We start from the raw sequence: 25,422 nt of genomic DNA, 5'->3' as shown, positions 1-25,422 counted from the left end.
CCGGGGCGGAGGGGCCGGGGCGGCGCTGATTGGGCTGCGGGCGGCCGAGCCGCGCCGCCCCCGCCCCGCGGCTCCGCCCGGCCCCCGCCGCCGCAGTGACACTAATGAGCGAGTTCTTCCCACAGGTCTCCTGCCTGGAAGTGCTGACAGATCAAGGCAACAAATTTCAATTACAAGCCCTAATTTGTGTCCGCAGAGCGTTTGTTACCCATGTCAGCCCTGCCTGGCCCATCAGACGGGGCAGAACGTGGAGGAGGAGGAGGAGGAGGAGGAGGGGGAGAGAAGGAACGCATCTGCAGAAAGGAATAGAATTTTTTTCCACTTTAAAAAAACTCAAAACAATCCCCCCCCCCAAAAAAAAAAAAACTAACAAAAAAAAAAAAAACTTGGCTGATAACTCGGATTTAAAAAGAAAGGCGAGGAAAAGCCCCAGCCCCTTGCCTGCGCGGTCGGGAGGACGGGAGGGCGGCCGGCGCGGCGGGCCGGGCGCGGGTGCCGGTGCCGGCGGCCGCGGGGCGCCTGGATGCGCGGGCTGTAGGGTGGCGGGCATGGCCGACAAGCGGCGGTCCTCGCCAGTCACCACCATGAGCCTCAAGGCTCACGCCTTCTCCGTGGAGGCTCTCATCGGGGCCGAGAAGCAGCAGCAGCAGCAGCCGCCGCCGCCGCCGCGGCTGCCCAAGCGGAGGAAGCTGGGCGGCGAGGACGAGGCGGCGGAGGACGAAGGCGGCAGCGGCTGCTGCGCCAAGAGCTCTCCCGCCACAGCCGCCGGCAGGACCTGCGGCGACATGGACCTGGGCTGCGCCGCCCGCGCCCCCGCCGGTGAGTGCCGCCCCGCGCCCCGCCGCTGCCCCGGCCCCGCTCCTCGGCCGGGCTCGGGAACTCTTTTCCCCGCCGCGACCGGCGTTTTGATTCCCCGTTATCCCTTCTGTCTTTCCACGCTGCGTGGGCACCCACCACCCTTCCCGCTGGCCTGGCGGTGAGGATCCGCGGCGCCCCTCGGACGCCGGCACGGGGCAGGGCGGCTGCCGGCGGGGCTGTCGGTGCCGCAGCGCGGTGGAGCGACGGCGGGGGGCTGTCCCGAGCCCTGTTTCGGAGGAAAGGCAAAAGCGCTTATATGACACATATACGTATGTGTGCTGCTGAGAATGCATATGCAACTATGTATATAATTATGTGTGCATATATATATATATATATATATATATATATATATATACACGCACACAACACGTACATATATGTGTGTGTGCAATTTGCTGTGTGTGGAGGGGAGCGCAGTTTCACGCTGCGGGGCAGAAGGCCGTGGCCGAACGAAATGCGCTGCCGTCCTCTCTCCCCGGACGGGATGCCGCCCGCCTCGGTCCGGGCACGGCGCGACGATGGGGCAGCCCGTCCCTGGCGGCTCGGCCGTGCTGCCGCGGCCGGGCTGCCTCCTCCCCGGAGCCAATGTGCGGGCCGGGCCGGCGCAGGCCGTCTCTGCCGCCGGGCTGGCGGGTCGGCCGGGACTGAGGGAGCCCTCGATGGCGAAGTCCGCGCTGCCCCGGCCGCTAGCGCTCGCTCCGCTCTCTCCGCAGGCGGCTGCGAGGAGGGCTTCCTGGCGGGCTCCCCGCCCGCTTCCCCTGGCGGCTCCCCCAAGGGCTCGCGGCCCGGCTCGCCGCTGCCCACGCCGCAGGCACCGCGGGTGGACCTGCAGGGCGCCGAGCTCTGGAAGCGCTTCCACGAGATCGGCACGGAGATGATCATCACCAAGGCGGGAAGGTGAGGGCACGGCGGGGCCGCCACCCGCGCGCTCCCGGGGAGGGCGGGCACATCAAAGCTCCCCAAAACCGGGGGAACCCTCCAGATTTACGAGGCAGGTAGATGGCGATAATGTTAGATGGGCACGGGAGCATGTGGCGTTTCGGGTTTCCTGTTCATTAGGGCCAGGTCTGGGAGCCCTGTGCCCTTCTGGGGGGAAGCCTTTCCCCTTTCCAGGGGATACACATGGTAAAAACCTGGGAAGTATAAAAGTATTTGAACTTATTAGAAATTACAAAAACATATTTTATTGAATCCATATGCTACCGTCTGCATTTCCAGAGAGGCTTTATTAGTGATTGAAACGCGGTCTTAAACAGCACAAAGCTGCATTTGTCTTAAAGGAGTCCAGTCGGGGAATTTTTGTTTTATCTTACAGGTGCACTGAAATAACAGCAAAAACTAGTTAGCCATAGTCAGGTTTTTACCTCCCTACTTATTCAGAAATGGTGGAGATAGGATTTTTGTTTCCAGCAACTACTTTTAATAGATTGATTTTTAATATATATATATGTATTTGCACAGCAGCAAATACTAAGTAAACTGGAATAACTTTCAGGTTTATAAAATGCAGAAGAGTATTTTATTAGCTTGCAGTCAGGAAGTTTCTTTTTTCTTTTTTTTTTTTTTTTCCCTTTGTGCTTCATAAATGAAGTTTTCTGATAAAAAGCATGCCAAGATAAGAGCTAAGGGCAGTTTTATGTTCAAACCACCCATTGGTTAATTAATCCTTTTCTCCACAGAAAGATCTAAATCTTGAACGTTTGGATTTTCGTCGTTTTTGTTTGAATTTTTTTTTTCAGAAATTTGCTCATAGATTCGTTTCTGCTTTCAATAAAGAAGTTTTACTATACCTTTCAAAGACAGAGTAGCTCTCGCACTTCACCTTTAGTAAGTTGCAGACAGGAAGTCCCGTGTCAATAAAGACCATATTGTTGGGTTAGAGCATGGCACATTGGCTTTTATAACTGCATCCTTGCGGTGTTATAATTGTATCAGCGTAGATTTAGCTTTCTAATTCGCTGCTACAGCAATGATACACCATTTTTCTGCTGTCACTTGAAACTTTAGTGGCGATTCGCCTTTCTGTAAGCCTTGGGCTTCCTGGGTGGAGGTGGCGTTTGCACATCTCCAGGAATACATTTCTTACTAATATCTCAAATGGGTTTTAAATGTGTGTACTGCTAAAGTAAAGTCTCAAACCAAATGATTTACTGTCTAACAATAAAGTTGAAATGATGTGGTAATAGCTGTACTCCCAAAGCGTATCCCCAAACATACAAAGCATTGTTCGAGTAAATGCACTTTAGAAATCTGTTTTGACATATCGAATGGGCCATTTCATGGCTATGTAACTATAATCGTCCAAAAGGACTCTGTAGGCTAAAAGGAAGAACTAGAAAAATCCCACGAAGCGGTTACTTTTCCTAAACAACCATTCCCGAGTCTGTTTCGTATTAAAAATGACCTCTCTCTTTCCAATGTTCAGGCGGATGTTTCCTGCAATGAGAGTGAAGATCTCAGGTTTAGACCCACATCAGCAGTATTACATTGCTATGGATATTGTGCCAGTGGATAACAAAAGATACAGGTATGGTGACTTTAAGGCAAAAAACATATGATGTAAGCTATAGGGTGCTTGGCTGTTGGAAGAAACTATTAACACAACATAAATTAGCAGAAGATCATATTTAACTCTCCTTGAAGGTTCTTATTTTCATCACAGTGTATTTTAAAAGACCATATTGTACCAAGTATGCAAAGGCAACTAAAATTCGTGTTGAAGCTCTTCATGATACATTCCCCTCACACTGTGTTTGTCCTGTGGGCAGATGCCCAGGTTTGGCTTTCAGAGTGCAGCTCTAGTGCGGTCAGGAAATGTTATAATATTTTATTCCTCCTCCTGTCAGTGGGAATTATTTCCTATTAACAAATAAATATGAAAATGTATATTTTTTGGTACCAAATGTTATTAACATTAATTAATAACATTAATAGCATGGATATCTGATTTAAATACTTACAAGCTATCTTATAAGTAAGTCATGCTTCAAATTGCTTATAGAATTTAATTCAGGAACTGTATCACTGAGATATTTGGTTGCTTAAACTAAAAGAATGGAATATTTCTAATTACTGTTATTTAAAGAATTAATGGCATTATTGTCTGGAGAATGATGTGAGGAACAAGAGATTGTTCTTTGAATATTTAGGAGTAGAAATTTTGTGCTGAAGCTCTCACTGTTTGAGGTTAGCTGTGTTTTGAGGGAGCTGGCTGGGCTCAGCAGAAGCCACTTGTCCTGTAGAAATGATTGCAAGATTGAGCCCGCAGCAGTTCCTGTTGTGAGTTGAAGCCGTTTCCAAGGTCTTGCTTTACAAATGCAATCCTATGCTCCAGAGTAGCCAGGGGGGAAGCCTGGCCAGAGTAGTTCAGAGGAGACAGGATCAGGTCTTTACCAATTGCGGGTTTGATTGTTTTAACCTATACTTAGTATAATGTAGGGAAAACCACTGCAGAATTAATTCTAGAACTAGGAATATTTCAGACCATGATTAAAAGGTTGGTTCTGCAGGAATGCTGCCTTGTTTCCTAAGCAAATGCTGCCCTGTGTTTTTTCTTTACTTACCTCATTGACTGCTATTTTGTAATTTTCTTGTGTGGTGTATAAGACCTTTCTTAGGACCATTTTAGATTTTGAGTTTTTCAACAAGAGGCACCAGATACCAGGGCTGACAATGCCCAGCATATACAGTCAGGGGAGTCTTTCCTGTTTCTACCATGGAGTAAAAATGCTTCTTTTTCCTTGTACCAGTGCAGTGCAGTTCGAATGGAAGCTTTTTTTTTCTTCTTTTTTTGCTTTGTGTTGTTTTGTACATTTATTTAACAATCTAAACATATAATTCCTAGAAGGTCTGAACAATTCATAAAAAAAGCAAGGTAATAATTCCAAATTAATTTAAATGTTAATACTAAAATTTAAAAGCAATTATACTGAGTATGAATTGTTTAAACCTCATTTCATTTAAAATAATTACAGTCATACTAACTTGCACCGTCTTCACAGTGTGGTACATGGTGCCCAGATAACTGAAGTAACAAGAGTTGTACGAAGAGCGGTATTTTCTTAGTTGGCAACCAAGTTTTTTTTTTTTTTAATTCATGTATTAGTAACTATACCTTTAACCTTTCCACTAAATTTTAGTGTTTACATGTTTCACGTGGCGCCTCTTCTCATTCTAATCTGTGCTTTTTATTTCTGTCTGTTATTTCCATTCTGGCTGTTTTTGCAGCTTCACACACTGTCTTGCAGATCTTTAAATTTCGTAGAAATGACAACGGTCACATGGAGCCTAGTCTTTAGCTGACAGAGCAGATAGCAAAACTAATGGAAATAAAGAAAATTACATCTAGGTTTGGATTTCTAGCAAAATTTGGCCTTGCAAATATATGGAAACTTACGCTGTAGCTCAAAATGTGTATTTGTTACTAAATTTGTATTTATAACTTTATTTACTTTTCTAGGGAAAGCATTTCTTTAGCATAAACCAAGAAATATAAAATAAATGAAAAATGTTTACAACAGTGATCTGAGGTGGAGAATTTGTCTCCAGCAGAGAATTTCACCAGCATCCTAGGTCTTAGCTATGCAGCTTGATCTGAATTGTATGGAGCGAGTCCTGCATTGGATCATTCTGTTTTTTGTTCTGACTGTGTTGCTTGTCTTTTTCTAATAAGGAACTAAATTGTGCAAAGATATAATTTGTTAAAGTCTTTATTGTTTTCATTTAAAAAGACAGCTGAATTACTGGATTTTTACTGTACTTGAAAAAAACCCCCTTTCAATTAATGCTTTTTAAACTGCTTTGTGAAATGCCTGCCTTCAAAACAGGTTTTTAACCAAAGCAGGCACAATTTTTGTTATAAAATCATCTTGTCAGCATTGGCCTATCAAATGAAATACAGACTTCATGTTTTCATCTTTAACTTTTTTGCAATACTATTCAAGCCTATTAATAAGGTCTACTAAAATATCAAGAGCATAGTTTCACATACTTTCATTGTTTTTTTCAATCATAATGTTCTTTCCCTTCATAAGCTTTATTTATAGAGTCTTATGTTAGATTCAACATGATAAATCTTCCAAATATGGAATTACTACTCAATTTGATAAAAGAAGGACCAGATTCTTCCCTATTTGCTGATGCCTTTTCAGAGCAGAGCTGTAGCAGTCAATGAACTGACACCACCTTAAAGCTCATTTTGAAACCTAGTGTTGAGACAGTGACTGATTTTAGGAAGAGTAAGGTCAGGTCAGAGCATGGATTTTAACCTTATTTTCGCAGGTGCCAGGATGACGTTTTCAAACAATCAAAAAAGAATTCTTTTTATTTATGCAAAATTGTGTCCTTTCATGTTTTGTTAATTGATGGGTTTTTGCTGTAAGGACCCTAATTTATTTATGCTGAATGGGTCTAATAAATTCTTTTGGTGTTTGTGGTTAAAGGTGTTTGTTTTCCTTTTACAGGTATGTTTATCATAGTTCCAAGTGGATGGTGGCTGGTAATGCTGACTCCCCGGTGCCGCCTCGTGTTTATATTCATCCTGATTCACCCGCCTCGGGGGAGACATGGATGAGACAAGTGATCAGCTTTGACAAACTGAAGCTTACCAATAACGAGCTGGATGATCAAGGGCATGTGAGTACTTGCTCTTTCCTTGGTGGCATCATGTGTAGGCGCATTGCTCAACCCTGAGAGGCTCTGACGTACAGCTTCGGAGCGCCAGAAATAGGCTTAACTTATCAGAGTTGTTTTGGAACTTTACTGTCCACATCTAAAAGCTTCTTACTTTCTTCCCCGATAATTAACTGCTTATTAGAGCCTGCTGTTTTACTCCCCGCTCAAATAGAGAGCTCCTTCTGCAAAGTAAGTCTTTACAAGGCTAAATTGCCTAATACAGAGGGGCAGAATTGCTCTCAGTATTTCCCACGGAGCATGTTACTCGCAACTTCTCCTACGATCGAAAAGGACGCCTAAATTCACAAGTCGCTAGGAGAAACCTTAATAGTGTGCAATAACTTCACGTGAATAAAAATACACTTAAGTATTTTCTTAACCTAAACGTTTGTGTGAAATCCCATGAGGTGTTAATAATTGCAGTCAAAAACGAACAACATGGGAGCTGGGTTTGCTCCGATGATGATTTATTACATACCTTATGAAGCAAGACCCTTTCACAGCTGAGGCTCATTAATTCTGGAAAAGCTGGCGAAGACGTATGCAGTATGAGTGTTCTGTTTGCAAGTTCTAAATTGTTTAGTTATGACATTATCTAATGTGACAAAATGTGTTATGTTAATATTTCCTTTTCTCTTCAAAACTGTTGAAACATGACAGATGTAAGCCAGTATCATTCCAGCAATCCCTAAAATAGTTTTACTTGACACCTTAAGAAATAATTAAAAAATGAGGATTGTTTTTAGTCAGGATGAAGTCTTTGATTTTACAAACCACTGTAATAAATGACAAATGTTGGAATCCTTTCAGAAGGAGCATCAAGTTCCAAGTGGTAGTTTTAAGATGTTAGAGGAAAGTTTTGAGACAGGATGTGGATTCCATTGTCCTTAGTGTAACCCAATTTATTAACCAGGATACTTTCTCCTTCAAGGAAAGGAGTGAAAGAAAACATACCTGGTGCAGAGCAAAAGATACCACATTCATCTTTCATTATGGTTGCAACTCTGTGACATTGAGCCAGGTATTTTGCTAATAGATAGTCTGAGTTTTTTCCTCCTTATTTGTGTTTGAAAATGCAGTGAACAGAGGCAGGAATACAGGAGCATGGCTGACCTAACAAATGTGATAACAAGGATAAAAAGAGTTCCATTTTTGCAATAGTTTTCCTTATTTTATTTTGTTCTTCCTTAAAAGAAATGTGGGGGTATTCATGCTTCTTAAGTTAGCAGTGCTTTTCTTGGATGGTACAAAAGACGTTTTATATTGCTTCTATCTAGAATTACAGTTATGGAGTCTTATTTGGGAGTGTCCATTTGAGTTAAGGTTAGCACATGAAGTTCCCTTAGTTTTCCCATTTGTTTGTGTATTTGTGATTCCTCTCAAGAGGGACTTGTTTTCCTTGAATCTTGAGTCTATTGTAAGGGCTCTGAAAGTGAAGCAGATGCAAATGGATAAAATGTTGCTTTTCCAGCAGTGAGCTGGTTTTTGTACTCGGTGGGTGCAGAGGGAAGTTCTGTGGGTACTGTGTGGTCCACCCGTGCACTTGCAGTTGCAAACGGCCCTGTGATAAAATCTCAGCTATGCAGAGAATTGTGTTATTCTATTTTTCCATCCCAGATTTTAGCTTTGTATTTATTCTGAACTGAAACCTGTGTAGTGTACACAGCACACTGTGATTTGTAATACAGAGGGATATAAATTTTCTGGTCTTTAGTTAAGCACTTTGGCTTGGAAGCGAGTGAAGCAAAGCTCAAGTACAGTGATTTGAGACACATTGAACTGATTCAGAGCTATGGCAGTGCCCCTCCTCCCCAAAATGGAAATTTAAGTATTGAAATAAAAGGACAAAAGAAGGATGACTGTAAAATAATTTCATATTTCTCAAATCTGGAAAATTGCAAACATGTCATTCATAATTACCAGAAAAGGCAAAAGCAGAAAGCAGAAAAGTGTCTCTTCCAATGGATACATTTTTTCTTTTAAAGCTATGGTAGTGTGGAATGCTGTATTGAAAAAGCTATGCAGCCTCTGAATGCCTCTAGCAATAATGGAAAATGAATAATCATATTTTGTGATGAATATAAAAAAACCCCAATTGTTTCTCTTAAGTAGGAAGAAACCATTTTTCTCAGGAGGGTACCAGGGGACGGATGGCGAATTAGAAGGGCTAGGAGTCAAGGGTGTAGAATCCCTCCAATATTTGTTCTTGTATCAGAAGTTCTGACTCTCCCTCTCCTGTATGGACATGGGATATATTTAGGTTATTAGAAAGTAGGTTATTTTCCTCTCATGCATCGGCACAGTGGTTAAGAGAAACCTCAGTGGGGTTTCCACCAAGCAGCATTGGCCTTTAGCTGTTGTTCTTTGGGAATGCTTTCCCGGCTTTCTGTTTCTGGCAGTTTAATCCCTGTTGAAATTGTTCCTTTATGCTTCCTGTGCTCGTCAAAGGTATAAACTTTTGCAGAGTTTTTGTGTTAAAATCCTAGGGGTAGGTTTTGATCTTGAAGACTTTGAGGTAAGGAGCTTGCATGATGTCAGTCTAGAGCCCTTTTACCTATTCTAGAGTATTAACTCTCAGAATCTCTGAGAGAAGTGGTCCATATCCATGGGATTAGAGACAGTATTTGCAAATAGGCGCTAAGGTATAATTCCTATACAGTATTTATGTTGTGGTAGTTGTTGGTGGTAGCCAGTTCATTCCCATCGTGTTGCCCTGGGATTAGCATTCTGTAAAAGGAGATCAGCCATCTCTGAGAGACTCACTGCTTGAGCACTTTCCAGATTCCATGCTGCCTGCTGCTATTTTCATCAGCATTTAAGTGGGATTTGTGACTGAGCAATTTTAGAGTGCTGCTCAGCTCAGAGATTTTTGAAGTACATATCTGTACATAGGACACTCTCTGATACATGGGTTCCACTTGCAGTCTGTGGAGATGAAGCAAAATTTGTACAGATATGTTTTCCTTGTGTGTTTCTGATCTCAAAAAGAGTGAATTTCCTTCTTTGGAAATACTGTACTCCTATGGAGTCATTAAAGACACACACTATGGCTTCTGTGTGTTTCATGTAAATTGTGATGCTAAGGAAAAGTAAACCTGGATTTTGCAGTTGTCACTGAAAAGTTCATGGTCTGGATGCTCTTTGTTAATGTCTCTCATCCCTCTCTCATCTGTGGAGTGAGTGCTGCATTGTAAAAGCAGTCTCTCCCTCCAGCTGGTTAGAGCTGGCTAATTTTTCTATTTCAATGCAGTTTTTAAACTGAATTTCAGTGGAGGGGAAAAGTCAACATTTTTTATGCTATTTTCCATGCTTTTCAACTGAGTATTTTTTGATGCCGAGGAACATCTTTTAACTTTTAGTGAAAATGAGGCTGTTAGTGTGTTAATTATTCCTTGGTGGTTGGGGTGGGTTTTTTCCCCATTTGAAAGAGGGGCGAGGCTGGAAGTGGAGGCAGACTGTAACTCTGCCCAGACTTGGCTCCAAGTAGCGAGCTCTGCTTACAGTCACTGGGCAGTTATATGTTCTTGTCACAATGTAAAACTGTGAAACATCAGTATTTGCACTTGCAGTTTTCGTCTTAGTACAGAGGGAATCCGTGCTCCTCAGCCCCACACACTTCCCTAACTGCAGAGAGTCTGAGTGCTTATGCTTTGGAGGGAGGATAAAGGAGGATTTTTGGCAAAAACAGCAGCAAGGACTGTGTTGGTAGTGGGGAGGTGACTTTGTATTCTTGGCACAGCCAAGTTGCTGGAGGACTGGCGTCTCCCCTGTGAAGAAGTATCTGTCTCTCATTTGCTCTGGATGAGATGGTTGTGCCATGGTGGTGCTCATGCTCAGGGTCAGCTCTGAGGCGTTATTGTGGCAGAAGCTGTCAAAAGCCATTGCAAAGGTAATCCCAGCTTTGTGTGGCTGCAGGTGTTCTGGTGGCCTTTGCTCTGCCTCTTACCTGTGTGCTCCCTGCTGCGGTGTCTTCCATCTGATCATGATTTCTTGACAGCTGCTGCGGCCAAAGTTTAATTTTACTTTTTGTGGGAGAGGTTTATTCCTGCATGAAGTGTTTTCATCTTGTTCTGTGAGGACTTTGGAGAGAGAGGCAGGCTCTTCAGCTGTGAGTTGAATGTAATGCCAGTTCATATTTGGGAACACAGTGGGAGTTCTGATAGGGTTTTTTTTTTTGGTGTTGGATTTGAAAGACATGAAGGGAAAGTTGCTGTTACTGCAGATAAACTGTTAGGTCCTATTGGTACTTTTAAATGTGCAAGCACTGTGAAATGGAAAGCCAGAATCTCCTTTTCCTTAGCTTTCTCTTTGCAGACTGTTTTTGGAGTGGATGTTGCATCTCCCTCTCCTTTTATGTCCTGTCTTCATATGTGGCACTTTAATTCACAAGGGCTTTGCAGTTATGCATTATTTAGAGTTCGGAGTCCTTCAGATCACGAACAAAGGTCCCATTGTTAGAAGACATGGTACAAAATCAAGAAAAAAAAAATATTGCTATGAATTTGCTAACTGCCAAAACAGTGTGTCAGCACAGGAAATTTCAGTACAGGACAGAGGCCAGACAGGTTGTTCTTAGGAGATGACATGGATCAGTTTAGCTGTAATAGCCACCCAGATAAGCAGTGGGAGGTGTTCATCTTTGTGCTGCTTTGATGTCACTTGTTCTGATGTGTGAGCAGCACTCTTTGTAGCTGCCAGGGTTATCGTTGATGTGTGGGCCAGCAGTGGTTTGCACCACAGAGCTGATGGGGTCAAGTAATCCGTGTGGGAGAGAACATGGAATGCTCAGTGGCACACAGACAAATGGCGAGGCACGGAACAGCAGCGGACTTGAGCCATGCAACATCTTTTCTTGATAATTTCTTTTCCTGTTGCACCAGTATCTCCCCTGGTACCACTGGGTGTTCATAGGAAAACAGTGTGAGGGATGTGCTGTCCTCTCTGCATTTTCATTTTGTAGATCTTTGCTGTTGGAGAACTGAGTGTTGTATAAGAGAAAACACTTTTGCACGATGAAATATCTTGCTCTGCTCAAGATTTAAGAAACTTGAAAAAGACTTCATATGAGAATATCCATAGGGCACTCCCTGAGCAAATTAATTGGAGCCTGTGATGTCATTGTCAAAACCTTACTTAAAGGCTAATGAAACCTCTGATTATCCAGAAACTTGCCATACCAAATCAGGGTCATGTAATCTGGCCAGGACCAAGTGTATTAGACTAGCCAAACTCTAGGTTATCCAAACAAATGTAATGTCCTCTATATAATTTGGGTAAATGAGCTTCCATAGTGTCTGACATAGGGGCTCTGTTGAGTGCTTGAGCACACGCACATTCTGAGCCTACTCAAGGAGCAGGAAATTAAAAAGCTTCCCCAGAATGTTGATTAGTGGTTCCACAGGCCAATAGCCATAGGACTATTTATTTATCAAGTTACTAATTTCTTAGGGTTTCCAACAATAATAGCAGAACTTCAATTTTTTTTTTCTTGAAATCCTTTATTTTAATAGTGGTTAGCTGAAGTGGAGTAAAATAGAGGAAAAATTCTGTGTTTTAAATCTTCTTTAAAATTGGGGTGCAGTACCAAGAGGTATTTGTGTGTTTAATTTTATGCAGTGTAAGTTCATCCACTTCTCTTTTATGATTTATTTTTGATTGAGTTTTTATATGCTGGGAGGGTTTTTAAATTGAAATTCATTGTCTGTTTTATAGATCGATTATTATTAGCACTTTAGAGTTTTGGATTTTGTTATCATTTTACTTTTAAGTTTATGGTTCTTCACAATGTGAGAGCCTCAGCTTGTGTTCCAATCAAAATTTGTTGCCTTTGGGATATAAGGAAAAAAATTGCTCCAATAACTCATTCTGGAGGTTCCAAAAACAAAAGGCAAATTTTTGCTGCTGTTAATCCTGTTAGGTCAAACCTAGGCTTCAGTGGAAAAAAGTGACAAAAGTTTCATAATTCCAGTGGGACCTGGACTTCACTCCTGATTTCTCTTTTAGTTTTTTTTCCTTTTTTTCCCTTTTTTTGAGCCAGTTTCAATTGAGCCAGTCTCTGAATTTGGAGCTCCTGAGTCGTAATTTTTAAATGTTTAGGGCTGGTAATAACATAAATGCATAGGGATTAGACTACTGTAACAAGAACCTTCAGAGGTTAAAGAAAACATTTGATTTCCAGTAAGTGGCATGGTAAACACATACCATAATCTGTTCCAAAAAGCTATTAGTCCTGAAACAGCAGGGTGTCCTTTCTAACAAATGTTGTCTTTTTCCTTGCATGACTGCGTAGATTATCCTTCACTCTATGCATAAATATCAGCCTCGTGTCCACGTCATCCGAAAAGACTGCGGAGATGATCTGTCCCCTGTCAAGCCCATCCCTTCGGGAGAAGGGGTGAAAGCCTTCTCCTTCCCTGAGACAGTCTTCACTACTGTCACAGCATACCAAAATCAACAGGTAATTTGGGCTTTCTGGTTAGCACTTTACAGGCTTTTCAGAGCAGACTAGAGATGTAAGAGATAGGAGAAAAATAGATACAGTCATTATATCCCTTATTGAAATAGAATGATCTAAACTCTTTTTTTAGTAAAAGTAACTTTCACTTTTAGCATTGCTGTAGTGCCTGGAGGCTATAGCTGGGCCTTCAGAGATGCTGCATGTAAAAAAATCTTTCTTATTATGGAGATCACACAGTCCAATTAGCTTGCTTAATGGTGTCTTGATTATAAACACAGCATTGACGAGCAAGGCAAAGAGCAGTCTAATTTTTAAAGGTGTTCCTGTACCTTTAAATGTAGATAAGTGTCAGGAGAGGCTTTTTAAAACACTTTTGTTCTTGACTCCAGTGCTTTTAATACTCCCAGGACCTTAACATAGAAGCTGAGTTCTGAAGAAAGTTGCAGTTGTTTTTATTAACTGCATTCAGCCTATATTAAGGACAATTTATGTGGATCCACACGGGTTCAAAGTCAAAAGTGAGCTTCAGGTTGTATCGCTTGGCTTTTTCTACCTCTTGTTTAAGTTTCAGCATACATAATGACACCATAATTAGTGTTGTGACATTTTATTAATTCCATATAAATTATTGCAGCTGTGTTTTTTGAAATTACATATGCATCAATAACTTTACAAAGAGAGGAGCAGGAAAGCCATGAAATATAAATATTTGACAATTTTCCCATTTATTAAAATAAATAATGATTATTTCAGGTGTGGTGTGTTTAGCTCGGTTTCTGGTTGGTTGTTTGGTTGGTTGGTTTGGTTTGGGTTTTTTTTTTCATGGAGGATAATAATCTAGAGACAATCTCTCTTTTCACATTTCCTTCTTGACCAGTACAGAAATAAAATTTAAATTTTATTGCAGTTAGACAGTGTACTCTCTTAAATGAAGAATGACATTTGCCTGAAGTTTTTTCTCAGTAATTCCTACTGCCATTTGAAAGCTTTAAATACCTATTAGCGTCTCCAGGGAAGTGCAAAAATAATGATCAGAAGATTGGTCCTTATTTTGCTATTTCAGGACAACCATCTTAAAACCATATAAATATGAAGATGTTTCCTCTGTCAGCTTTTTTTTTTTTCTGTCAGTAGAGTTGTTTTCTGAGCTACTTATCTGAGTTTAATAATATTCACAGATAACTCGTCTGAAGATTGATAGGAATCCATTCGCCAAAGGCTTTAGAGATTCGGGCCGTAACAGGTAGGTGTTGGGAAGGAGCTGGGCTTGTTCCTGCTGACAGAATCAGTTTGTGAAAGCTGTTAAAGGCAAACACTTGTACTTACAGACAAAATAATTTGAGAACTCAGACTCCTTGAGGGACCACGCAAACTTCCCAGTAATGTTCTCTGCTGTGAATTGCCATTGCTACACCTCTGACCATCTAGGTCAGGAACAGACTGGCTCTTGGCTTGACTCATGTACTCAAGTTTCCTTTCAGCAGAAGCAGTGACACACCATGAAGGTTGCAAGTGGACTTAATGTATACTCAGGTCCATGATTTCAGGCTGTGCTTGAAATCTTCTCTTTCTCCTGGCTGGAGACAAGTTGCAGATATGATTGTCAAACTACAAGCTCAGGTTGTCTTGTACATAAGTGGCACATAGCATGAGTTAATGGCTTGTTTCCTCTTCGAGGGGGAGAAACTGGTTTGTGCAGTAACCTTACGTTTAACACTTGCCTAAGAGGTGGGAGACCTGTGTTCAAGTGTCTGTTTAGTCTAAGGAGTTTTAAATCCTTAGGTGAATAACTTTTCTAGCAGGTTAGAAGACCTTGAAATGAGACTGCTTTCCATATCTTCTGTGGCAGATGGACTGATTAATTGCTTATTCTCTCTTGATCCATGAATCTTTCAAAATAGCAGTGGGAAATCTGTGTAGTGCAAGGTGGAGACTTAGGTCTGGCCTGGGCTGCCAGTGCCAATGAGGTATTTTGTCTGATGACTGTTCAATGCAAGCTACTTAAGCCTGTTTCGAATTGTATGTTAAACCATTTCAGCTAAAAAAAAAGCAGTATTTCATTGTGGTGAACAGTATACATCAGTTCCAGCTACCACATTGTGTTTGGTGTCTGCAGCTGCTATATTTATGACCAGGCCTTGCTGAGAAGGGAGCAGACTGTGCTGGTAGGAATGATCAGAGAGTTTCTTTTTAATAGTTGTTTTATTGAGCTTCTCTGTTAGCAGAAGCTACAGCATTAAAGCCTGTTTTACATAAGACCTGAGTTACATTAAAACCTGAAACTGGACAGCAAATGGGAGTACTTTTTGGAAAATGAATAGAACGGATGATGTAGTTGTAAAGATTTGCATTCACTGTAAGTATCTTTTCAGTATGTCTGAGATTTTGTCTTCTATCAAGAAATAAGTATCCGTGTTCTGTAGCCACTGACATAAATAGAGCTTTGCCTTCTTTTGTAGCCTTCTGATTAGAAATTAAGTGAACAGTAGCTTCCAGGTTAATGCAGTGATTGAAGAAGCAAAACATGCTGTGTGTACTTTAGGAAGAAAAGGGTTGCCATACATGCCCTGTTGGAAAGCTCTCTCTTGTCTCTCATAGGCAGTGTCTCTGCTGTGTTTGCTGTTTGCAGAACTATAAAATGAGTACTATGGAACCTCCTAAGAAACCCTGATCCTCTGAAACATGCAAATTTAGGTGGACTTAGAATTTCTTCCATAATGTTACATGAAACAAGGGAAGATGCCCTTTTAGATAGAAAGGAAATAATTGTTTAGAAACAATTGAACAGGTTTTAATGTGGTGGGACAGCTCTGGAATTATTTCAGGATGATGTAAGAGTACTGTATCTGCAACTACACAAATACAGTTAAGGGACTAGTTTTTGTGTTTTTTTTTTTTTTTTTTTATTGGGCTGCTAGGAATAGTCTGGTTCAGGCATTAGAAAAAAAGCAGGATATTTTGATTGAAAGTTATTTTTCATGGAAATGGATTAAGAAGGCAAGGCCTGAAGGAAGAGCCAGCATCTCTAAAATGGAGAATCTCTAAAATGGAACATCTTTGAATTGGAGCAGCCTTTAGATGAGGTCTGAGTACTTCTGCTCTACAAACCGACTCATTACAGAATTGACTCTGCAAACTCTCTTTTGTTGCAAATTGACATTGTTTTGCTGAAGTCAGTATTGCTGTTTTCTTTTATAGTCTGCATTACTGAATAAGTATGTTTGGGAATTCAACTCAGAATTTTAATTGTCGTGGAAAATTTCTATTGGTATACTCAGTGAATTATTATTTTGCTCTGTTACTAAACACTGAAATTAAATGTTAAGGTTCTGTTATCCTCATTGTTCTAGCTGGTGTGTTTATCATTGAGGCATTTTAGTCTGCAACAGGATTAAAAAAAATACTGTGGTATTTATACCCAGCTTTTCAATATTGTTTTAATGCAGCTATCTCACTCTCCACTGTTGCATGCAGTAATTCTGTTGAATTTAAAATATGCCCTTCTAGGTCATTCCCATTCAGTCCCACAGGGCATTTTACATGAAGCAGTGGCTTCACCTTTTAGAAACAGTCCCAGTGCATTTGCAAAGTGCAACAGAATTTAGGTGCTGAGGGTAGTTTCATTCTTCAGTTGGGCCTTAAGTTTGACCCTATAAAAACTTTCACTCAGGAAAGGACCAGAATCTCTCCCTTTAAATACTTCAGGAAAAACATAACTGTTTTGTTAAATAAACTTGGGCATTTGATAACACAAATGAGGGTGGTGATAAAATGTGGAAATTGTTCAAAGGCATCTTGTATAAATTACCACCTTGGCCACACTCCTCCAGGAGGTGGCTTTTATCTCTACTTTAACTGGAAATGAAAATTCACCATTACTGCAGAAAATTAAGGCTATCTTTTTAGTCCAGGTTCAGCTAATAAGCGCTTTGTAAGTGTTTCCTGACAGACATTTATGTTCCTGCTGCAAGGAGTAGGATCAGAACATGTCAGTTGCTTAAGACTGGGTATTTACATAATTTAAGTTTACAAAGTACTGCTGCTCAAACGCAAGCACTTGTATTTGGTGTGTGCCCGATGCTGACACTCAACAGGCCTCTGGGGCCCAGCAGCCAAAAATAGCACCAAAATTATACCTCTAAATTCATATACTTCTGAGGTGTATTATTTATAAACAATTGTCAGAAAACAAATGGGCCTTTATCTTCAGGAAACAGAATTTTCTAAATAGTGTCTGCCACCATTGTCAACACAGTTACTTCTGTTTTCTCAGGACACTGTTTCAAGAAAATGACTGAAGACTTTTAGTTTCTAAAGGCACTTCGTTTAGCAAAACAACATGTTTTATGTATGGTTTTATTAGCAAAATAGCTGTGCATCCTTGCCTTGCTCATATTCTAAGAGTGATTTTCCATCTCATCAGTAATGACTGGGAATGCTGTTTTAATAGAAGTTGTCAGTGTATCACCTTTATTCTAGGAAGAAATAGCAGATCATCCCTTTTGCAGTTAAAGTTTTAACTGCCAGAGGGATGATCTCTTTAAGAAATTAACAAAACATTTGAAATAATTTTACTCAAATCTTCCCACTCAAACAGCCCTCCCAAAAGGCTCAAAATATTGAAATAGAGAGCCAGGCTTGTGGACTTGGAAAACATTTTGTGTGCTGTTAGCCCAGTGGTTGCAGGTCCCTGTGGTCTCATGGGTAAGCTGTAAGGCTCTTTTCTAAAAAGCAAAATCAACTTGAAAATAATCCTGAAATGTTACTAATTTTTATATGTTTCTGAGATCCAGTATCCAGAGACGTGTGGCAAAATACAGCTTGCTTTCTTGACACCATAATTCTTTTGTTCTAAATAGAATGGGACTGGAAGCTCTGGTAGAGTCTTATGCCTTCTGGAGACCTTCACTGAGGACACTTACATTTGAGGACATACCTGGGATACCCAAACAAGGTAAAGAGTGTCTGTGTTCTTTCAAAACAAAAATGAAAGATGAAGCTTTGCCCATCATACCTTATGAAAGTCTAGGTAAGTTTGTTACTCACAAGACAAAAACAACCAACTAACCACAGACAGCCATCCCCCCTCATCAGAGTTATTCTAAGTTAGAAAACTAATGCTAACTCAACTACCATGGTGATAAAAATGTTAGATTGTAAAGAAAAATCAGATCACATGTGGAGGAGAATGCCAGTTATTTAAAGATTGAATAAGCTATTCCTTAATGTTATGCTCTGGCTAGATACAGAAGGTAGAAATTATTTACAGATGAGTTCTATTGTACACATCCAAACTGCAGTGTAGGAATTACTTGTTTTTTTAAGAGAGGAAAAAAAAAAAAGAATGAGAGAAGAAACGGTCTCTTAAGCAATGAGTAAATAGGAGGAAGCTTAATTTGTTTTCTTCTTAGAACACCTTCTTGATTCTTAAAGACCTGAAAATTGTTCAGTAAATGGGCCAACAAACTTTATCTGCATCCTAGAGCTTAAAGAAATGGATCTCCTCTCTGTTTTGCTCTTTCCTGCTCTTTGCTTTTTGTTGGAAACTTCTTTGTTTCCACTTTCTCCATTGTGCAGGTTTTGTCATGAATGAGAAAAATATTTAAATGGCCCATTTGGACTTGTACTCTTTTCTGAGTTCTTTTGTTTCTAGAATATACACCAATGCACATAGAAAACCTCTCAGCATTTTCCCTGCTAAATCAGACATATTGCTCCCAATTCTTTGCATTTTCTGCTACCAAATTTACAAATATCCAGTCTGGTTTCCTGATAATGTATTGATTGCAAAGTTGTTAAACATCTTCAGAGCAAAAATCCAGAACACAGAGAAATTAAGAAGAATCTCTTTTGTCAGCTTTTTGGTTCACTCCTCTGAGAAATCTTGAGTATTCAGTCCTTGATAGGACTAAAAGAAAGTTTTGTGCCAAGTCATAGATACATTGGATGAGTGTTGGCAGAATTTTGGGCATAGCATGGGGGTGAGGGATGATCTCATCAAAAAGGTTTTTCACGAGAAGATAGAATGAGACCTGAAATACCTTGTCAGACTGTGTAAGACTGAAAGACAACATTTAGGAGACAGACCAGCTTTATTGGTTGTTTGTGTATAGGACCATTGTTTGGGAGCAGGGGAACTACTGCCATAAACTTCCTGCTTCCCTTTCTGCTATTGCCTGAGGTTAAGAAGATTGTTGAAGTTACTCTTGGTATTCTGGGGATGGAAACTGGGATCCTTGCAAAATCTTTAGTCATCTATGCCTTGGACATAGACACTTTGCAAAAGACCCCCTTAGAAATTTGTCCTGTTTGTTAACACTGAAAGTGCCCATCTTCAGATAGTGGAGGCATTGGTGAGATTAAAAAAACCCTGTGTCTTATACCAGGATTTCTGTAATGTGGCAGTGTGTAATGGTGCCTTATGCTTGTGGTGTCCCATTAACAGAGAAGCAGCAGCAAGCCGCATACTTTAGTAATACATTTTTTTTTCTACTAGCTCACCTATTATGATAATCTGTTAATTTATTGACAGAATTTCTCTCTTTGCATCATCAAGCTATTTGATTGTTAATGTGATTCATAAACAGGAGGTCTTTCTTGTTAAGTGTCTTCTGCCTGGGAGACTGTAAAAGGCCCCAGTTAATTTTTCCACACTCAGTTTTCAGGAAGATGCAATCTTTTAAGGAAAGGAAGTCTTCCTTGCAGCTGGGAAACTTTCAGACCTGAAAAAAGGCTTCACCTGTAGCAAGCAGTGTGCTTTCAGGAGCATTCAGCAGTGGTATTTGTAATATAAAAAGTTCTCATATTGGCAAATGAACAATTTGCAAACAGTTTGCTGCAAACCTATCCATTCAAGAAATGAAGCAGCTATGTGCATTGTTCAGCCTACACTTTTCCTGAAGGTGTTCTGGATTTTTTGGTTATTCTCAGAATTTTTTGGTTTGAAGTCAGAAGTTTTTTGTTCTGAAGTTGGGAACTTTCCTGAAGCTGTTACCTGTGAGAGCCTCTGAGTTAAGGAGCTGGTTCCTCAGCTGGTGCTCTGACAGTGACAGTCAGGCACAGAGTACTTGAAACACATTCTGGACTGTAGCAAGAGCGTAGACAAGCCAAAAATCATACTTTTGAAGAAGGCTCCCTGTTATGTGGTAGTCACTTGGCTACATCTTAACTGCTATGCGATTTCCTTCCATGTCATATAAGAAGCAGTTAACCTTTTGGGCTCTAAATACTGAGTGATGGTTGTAAAAACATAACTTCAATTCTCTTTCTTGGTCAAGTTGTTTCTTTAGAAACATGCATGTGGTTTACTCACACATTGTCCTGCGCATGTATGTAAAATTTTTTAATTAATTTGAGTTGGATTTAATCTCAAGGGTTATTATAAAAGACAAAGGTCTTGATCTTTCACCTAGGAAGTGGACCTTTCCCAGTGTGCTTCTTACACTGTAATATTCTCTTCCAGGAAATGCAGGTTCCTCTACTTTACTCCAGGGATCTGGCAGTGGAGTGCCATCTACCCACCCCCACCTTTTACCCGGCTCCCCTTGCTCATCTCCTGCCTTCCACCTCAGCCCCAACACCAGCCAGCTCTGCACCCTTGCTCCAGCTGACTACACAGCCTGCGCCCGCTCGGGCCTGACCCTGAACAGATACAGCACTTCCCTGGCTGAAACCTACAACCGGCTCACCAACCAGACCAGCGAGACCTTCGCCCCCCCAAGGACTCCCTCCTACGTCGGCGTGTCGAGCAGCACGACTGTGAATATGTCCATGAGCAGCAATGATGGGGATGCATTCAGCTGCCCGCAGACTGGCTTATCCATGCAGATTTCAGGAATGTCTCCGCAGCTCCAGTACATCATGCCTTCCCCATCCAGCAACGCCTTTACCACTAATCAAACCCACCAAGGCTCCTACAACACATTTAGACTGCACAGTCCCTGTGCACTCTATGGATATAACTTTTCCACATCCCCTAAGCTGGCTGCCAGTCCTGAGAAAATCGTTTCTTCCCAAGGAAGTTTCTTGGGGTCCTCGCCAAGTGGAACCATGACGGATCGGCAGATGTTGCCCCCCGTGGAAGGAGTGCACTTACTTAGCAGTGGGGGGCAGCAGAATTTCTTTGACTCTAGGACCCTAGGAAGCTTGACACTCTCATCTTCTCAAGTGTCTGCACATATGGTTTGATGAAGCCTTTAAGTAAAAGTACAGTATGTTTGGTGTCTACAATGTATTTCTTTTGGAATATGAAAGGACACTCGATGTAGCTTGTAAAGTGTGTGTATATATAATATGAGAGGAAGTTTCACTGAAATTTTGCCTTGCTTGTGGCCAGATTATTCTCCTATTTTGAGTTACACAGAGTTTGCTGCGGTGCAGACTGCTTTAGTTTTCTGGTATAATACACTTAGTTGTATAACACGTTGGGACATATGCAACAAATTAAGTAAGACTTCCTCCCCTTTCCCCCTCCTCTGTTCTAACCCCTTTAAAGAATGAAGTGACACTTGGAGTATTAAACAACACCAAAAAGCCCACTTATATTTCCTATAGTACTCTATAGTGAGTTTCTTTAAAACATTCATACAATAAGCTGATGCATTTTACAACTTTCTTCTGTTATAAGGCATACAAAGGATATTTGGACTTCTTAGTGTTAAGCATCAAGCATCCAGCCTAAAATAGAAGTTTAGCTAATGGATTATTTACAAAGTAAACAGAAAGATTAGTTTGTCTTCTCATGATAAGCTGTTTTTAGCTTATCCACGGCACAGCATTCTCACTTAGGATTTGTTTTTTTTCAGCATTAGTCTAGATTTATGATTATATATTTGAAGAAAAATAATGCGTATCCAAATTGTGGTGATAGGAATAATTCAAACAAACAGCACTAGAAGCAGCATTCCTTTGTATGAAATGAACATTGGGGTGCTTAATTTTTGTCAGAGGTAGGGCTTGATGCATTTTTCCTCCACAAATATTGCCTATAAGACATTTACTGGACAGTAGGATATTCTAATGTATCTTTGTTTTTGTATTCTTACTTTTTTAAAGAACAATTCAGTTTGATTTATGAAAAAAAAAAAAGTGAGCAGGATGAGAAATTCTGTTATTGGTTTTACCTGTTTTGTGTGTGTGAGACATGTTTTTTTTTTTCTTTTGTATTTGCTTGGTTGGGTTGGTTTTTCTTGTTTTTTTGTTTTTTTTTTTTTTTTGGTGGGTTGGTTTTTCTTTTTTTTTTTTTTTTTTTAAGAAGGGCAAAAGGTCCCGCAGCCTCAGTATAAATACATTACCTGTATCAATTAGGCAGATGACCCAGTTTGCCCAAAAGTATTTCTGGAAGCAGAATGCTCTCATAGCTGCTTTCTGTTGCTCAGGTTTTGTCCTGGAATAGGAGAGGTTTCCTCCGTTCCCACCTCTGGTTTCTAAATGGCCGTTGTAAGAATGTAGATCACCATCTGCTCCTGACCAGACTTCTCCAGAGTGACAAGGACAACAGGGAGGCATTTACCAGGGTGAAATATCTGCCCTCATCTGCACCTGCACAGCCCAGGTGTGTACCAGTCCTTCTGCAAAAGCTGCCTCTCAGCTGCCTGTCTGTCAGAGCTGAACCACGGGGGTTGTGAAACAAATTTTAGTGCTCGAGAGAACAGGTCATCCTCAACAGTTTGCTAATCCTCACTTATACTGTGCAGGTGATGTAAAGGCAGTCTAAGCTGGGTACAGATGTGCTTGAAAATGCTTCCCCAGTCAGCATTGAAGGAGATTAAGGTCTTTCAGGTTTATGTTTGTTGGATTTTTATTGGTGAAGGTGAATTTTCATGTGCCTCAAGTGTTCCTGTATCTTTTCAGGCAAATAGTGGGCTTACTCTCACTTCAAAAAAGACTCATTTCAGCTAATATTTCTTCAGTGGGATGGAGATAATACATGGGGAAACAGCCCTCTTGCTACCTCCTATCTGGGAATAGAACAGCAATCTTTAAGCCCGTGCCTGAAGAATGCTTTCTTTTTATTGGTTATGAACTTGTTTCTGTTAAAGATAAGTATAAAAGTTCCCTTTCAAAGTTAGAAAGAGAAGACAATGCAATTGAGGTGATGTGGGCTTCCTTCTTAAACTTTCTAAGTGACCTTTCTGAGTAAACCTAATTTCACTCAGTCTCTATCACATTTTTTCCTTCTGAAAAACATGATGCTAGCACTTCTCTTCCTCTGAAAAAGGGGTGACAGTACATTGAAGATAAAGATCATCTTTACATTTGCTGTGCTGTGGACAATATGTTACAGATGAATGGCTGGGTAGTGTTCATATATGAATATGACAAGATAAATTTGTGTACTTCAGCTCTGTTGCTGGTCTTGGCAGTGCAGTATCCTTTGAGGCATATTTCCTAGAAAAGACATGAAATGCTAAAAACTTTATTCAAATTCACGCTATTGGTTTATGAAATGGTTCTAAGGTCTTTAGAAGATGGGAAAATTTTCAGCTATGCAAATTATCATAGCTCTATTGGTTTAAATTAAGAAGTAACTTCCGTATAGTTATTCCTGCTCTAGGCAAAACTTAGAAATTTTGCAGTTGGAAAAATACTTAAGTGGAAAGATGATACAATTAATCTGTACTTGAAAAAGCATAAGTAGCCATATCAACATATCAGCTGTGACTAGGTAGAAATATGGAAGAGCTAAATCATTCATGTTCCTATAGGGAGAGAAAAAAAGGGTTGTGCATGGATGTTCATGGCGGTGCTCCTGTCAAGACTATGTACTTTATTGTCTGGGAATTTTTTAGAACTGGTCTCTTATTTTTCTTCAAATTATTCTTGTCATATAATCACACAATATTGTTTTATTTGTTCCTTAAAATTTGAATAATATTGTAAATATTGGTTTGTCATTGTGAAAAGACTAGCTTTTTATCAATACAGTAAATGCTATGTATGCATTATATCTATAATTATATATCTGTATTTTACAAAAATGCCACAGAAAATATATTAAAATGTGTATTCAAACACTTTTTACTACATTTGGAAAACTGAGAGGCTTGGGCCTATTTTTTTCACTACAGCTTCAGCAAGACCAAAGGCAGTGACTCAAAGGTAAGCTGTGAATTTCAGAGACTTAATACAACAAGTCCACAATTCTTTAACCACCTGCAGCTGAACCTCTCTTGTTATTTCTGTTCAAAAGAACAGTCCCAACAAATGCTGTGTATAAGGAGATACTGGGCTGAAAGCAGACCTGTGAGGTTTTTATGTGGGGAAAATGGACTGAGCTGCTTGCCAGGGTCTTTAGCCAATGATGGAACTTTGGTACTTCTCATAGCCCGTATTATCCCAGCTGCCAAGAGCAGTTCAGCTGCCCTGTATCAACTGGATCTGAGAAGTTAGCACTTCCATGAAACTAGGTTCTTGAGCAGGGGCTTGGTACTTTGCACATTTTCTCTCCCTGTATTTCCTTGGTAATTTGCCCTTTGGTTCTGCTAGTTCTAAATGCAAAAAGCCATTGATTTTGAAGGCAGAATTTACAACCAGTAATCATGTGGGTATACACTGTTACTCAGCAATGAGCAGCATTTCTCCCTCCAGGAATACTGTTAGGCATAGTGGCCTTATTTCCTATTGTACTGCAATAAACGATTCCATGTAGGGCACAGGGCCTGAAAATGATTACTTCAGAGACTAGGGTTTCATAGTCACTTAACACCAGCATTGTTGCAAATGACCAGAATTAGGACAAGAGAAGTAGGCATGAAATGCTTGATCATAAATATCAGGCCTCCAGGGAGAATGAAAGCTTCTGTTTTTAATAAGAGAACAGTCCTTTTTTATTATAAATTGATTTTATTTTTTTCTATAACATCATCAGACTCTAAGAGGGCTCATTTATGCTTCAGCAGAGAGACAACTGGAGCAACTTGAAAGTCATGGACATTGTTGTCATTAACGCTAGTAAGCCTGTACCTTAAGCAGTTCAACAGAAAAATATATAAAATGCCCTCAGAAGTAGCTCGCAAGTTATATGGGTATATTTTTCTTGTAAAGATAATATATCTAATTAATCTGTATAGAAGTATGCTTTAAAAGATTGCGATTCATCATAATGAGTTAGTGCTTTTTCGCGGTTGACTGCAGTTAACAAAAACTGTTAATTTGTCAGTTGAGCTCTTCATCAACGTGATCCTCAAGAATCAATATTTTGCCTTGTATCTAGCACAAAGTTGTAGATATGTCAATTTGGTATATGCAAAATTACAGGAAAATTCATTTTTGCCTTATATTCCATCATATTCCTCAGTTACATGGTTGATTCAAAACACTGACTTGACAAGGTGACAAACACTTCTAAGAGGTGATGACTTTCATCATTAAGAAATAACATTTCTAGAGAATTCAAGTTGCTTTAAATTCTTTTTGTCAGTGCTGTTGTG

General features: G+C 40.4%; 1 protein-coding gene across 1 annotated transcript; it reads left to right on the top strand.

Moving 5' to 3' along the window:
* Positions 1 to 24,027, top strand: TBX18 (T-box transcription factor 18). Its single transcript, XM_030267545.4, has 8 exons — positions 1 to 819; positions 1,575 to 1,758; positions 3,287 to 3,388; positions 6,324 to 6,495; positions 12,824 to 12,991; positions 14,170 to 14,234; positions 17,851 to 17,945; positions 20,454 to 24,027. The coding sequence occupies exons 1-8, from the start codon at positions 105 to 107 to the stop codon at positions 21,176 to 21,178; spliced, it is 2,226 nt and encodes a 741-aa protein (XP_030123405.4). The 5' UTR covers positions 1 to 104; the 3' UTR covers positions 21,179 to 24,027.
* The last annotated feature ends 1,395 nt before the right edge of the window (positions 24,028 to 25,422 follow it).

This window comes from Taeniopygia guttata, chromosome 3, assembly GCF_048771995.1.
Source record: "Taeniopygia guttata chromosome 3, bTaeGut7.mat, whole genome shotgun sequence".
Classification (NCBI taxonomy): domain Eukaryota; kingdom Metazoa; phylum Chordata; class Aves; order Passeriformes; family Estrildidae; genus Taeniopygia; species Taeniopygia guttata.
The sequence above is the reverse complement of the archived record's forward strand: the minus strand, read 5'-3'. Positions and strand labels throughout refer to the sequence as shown.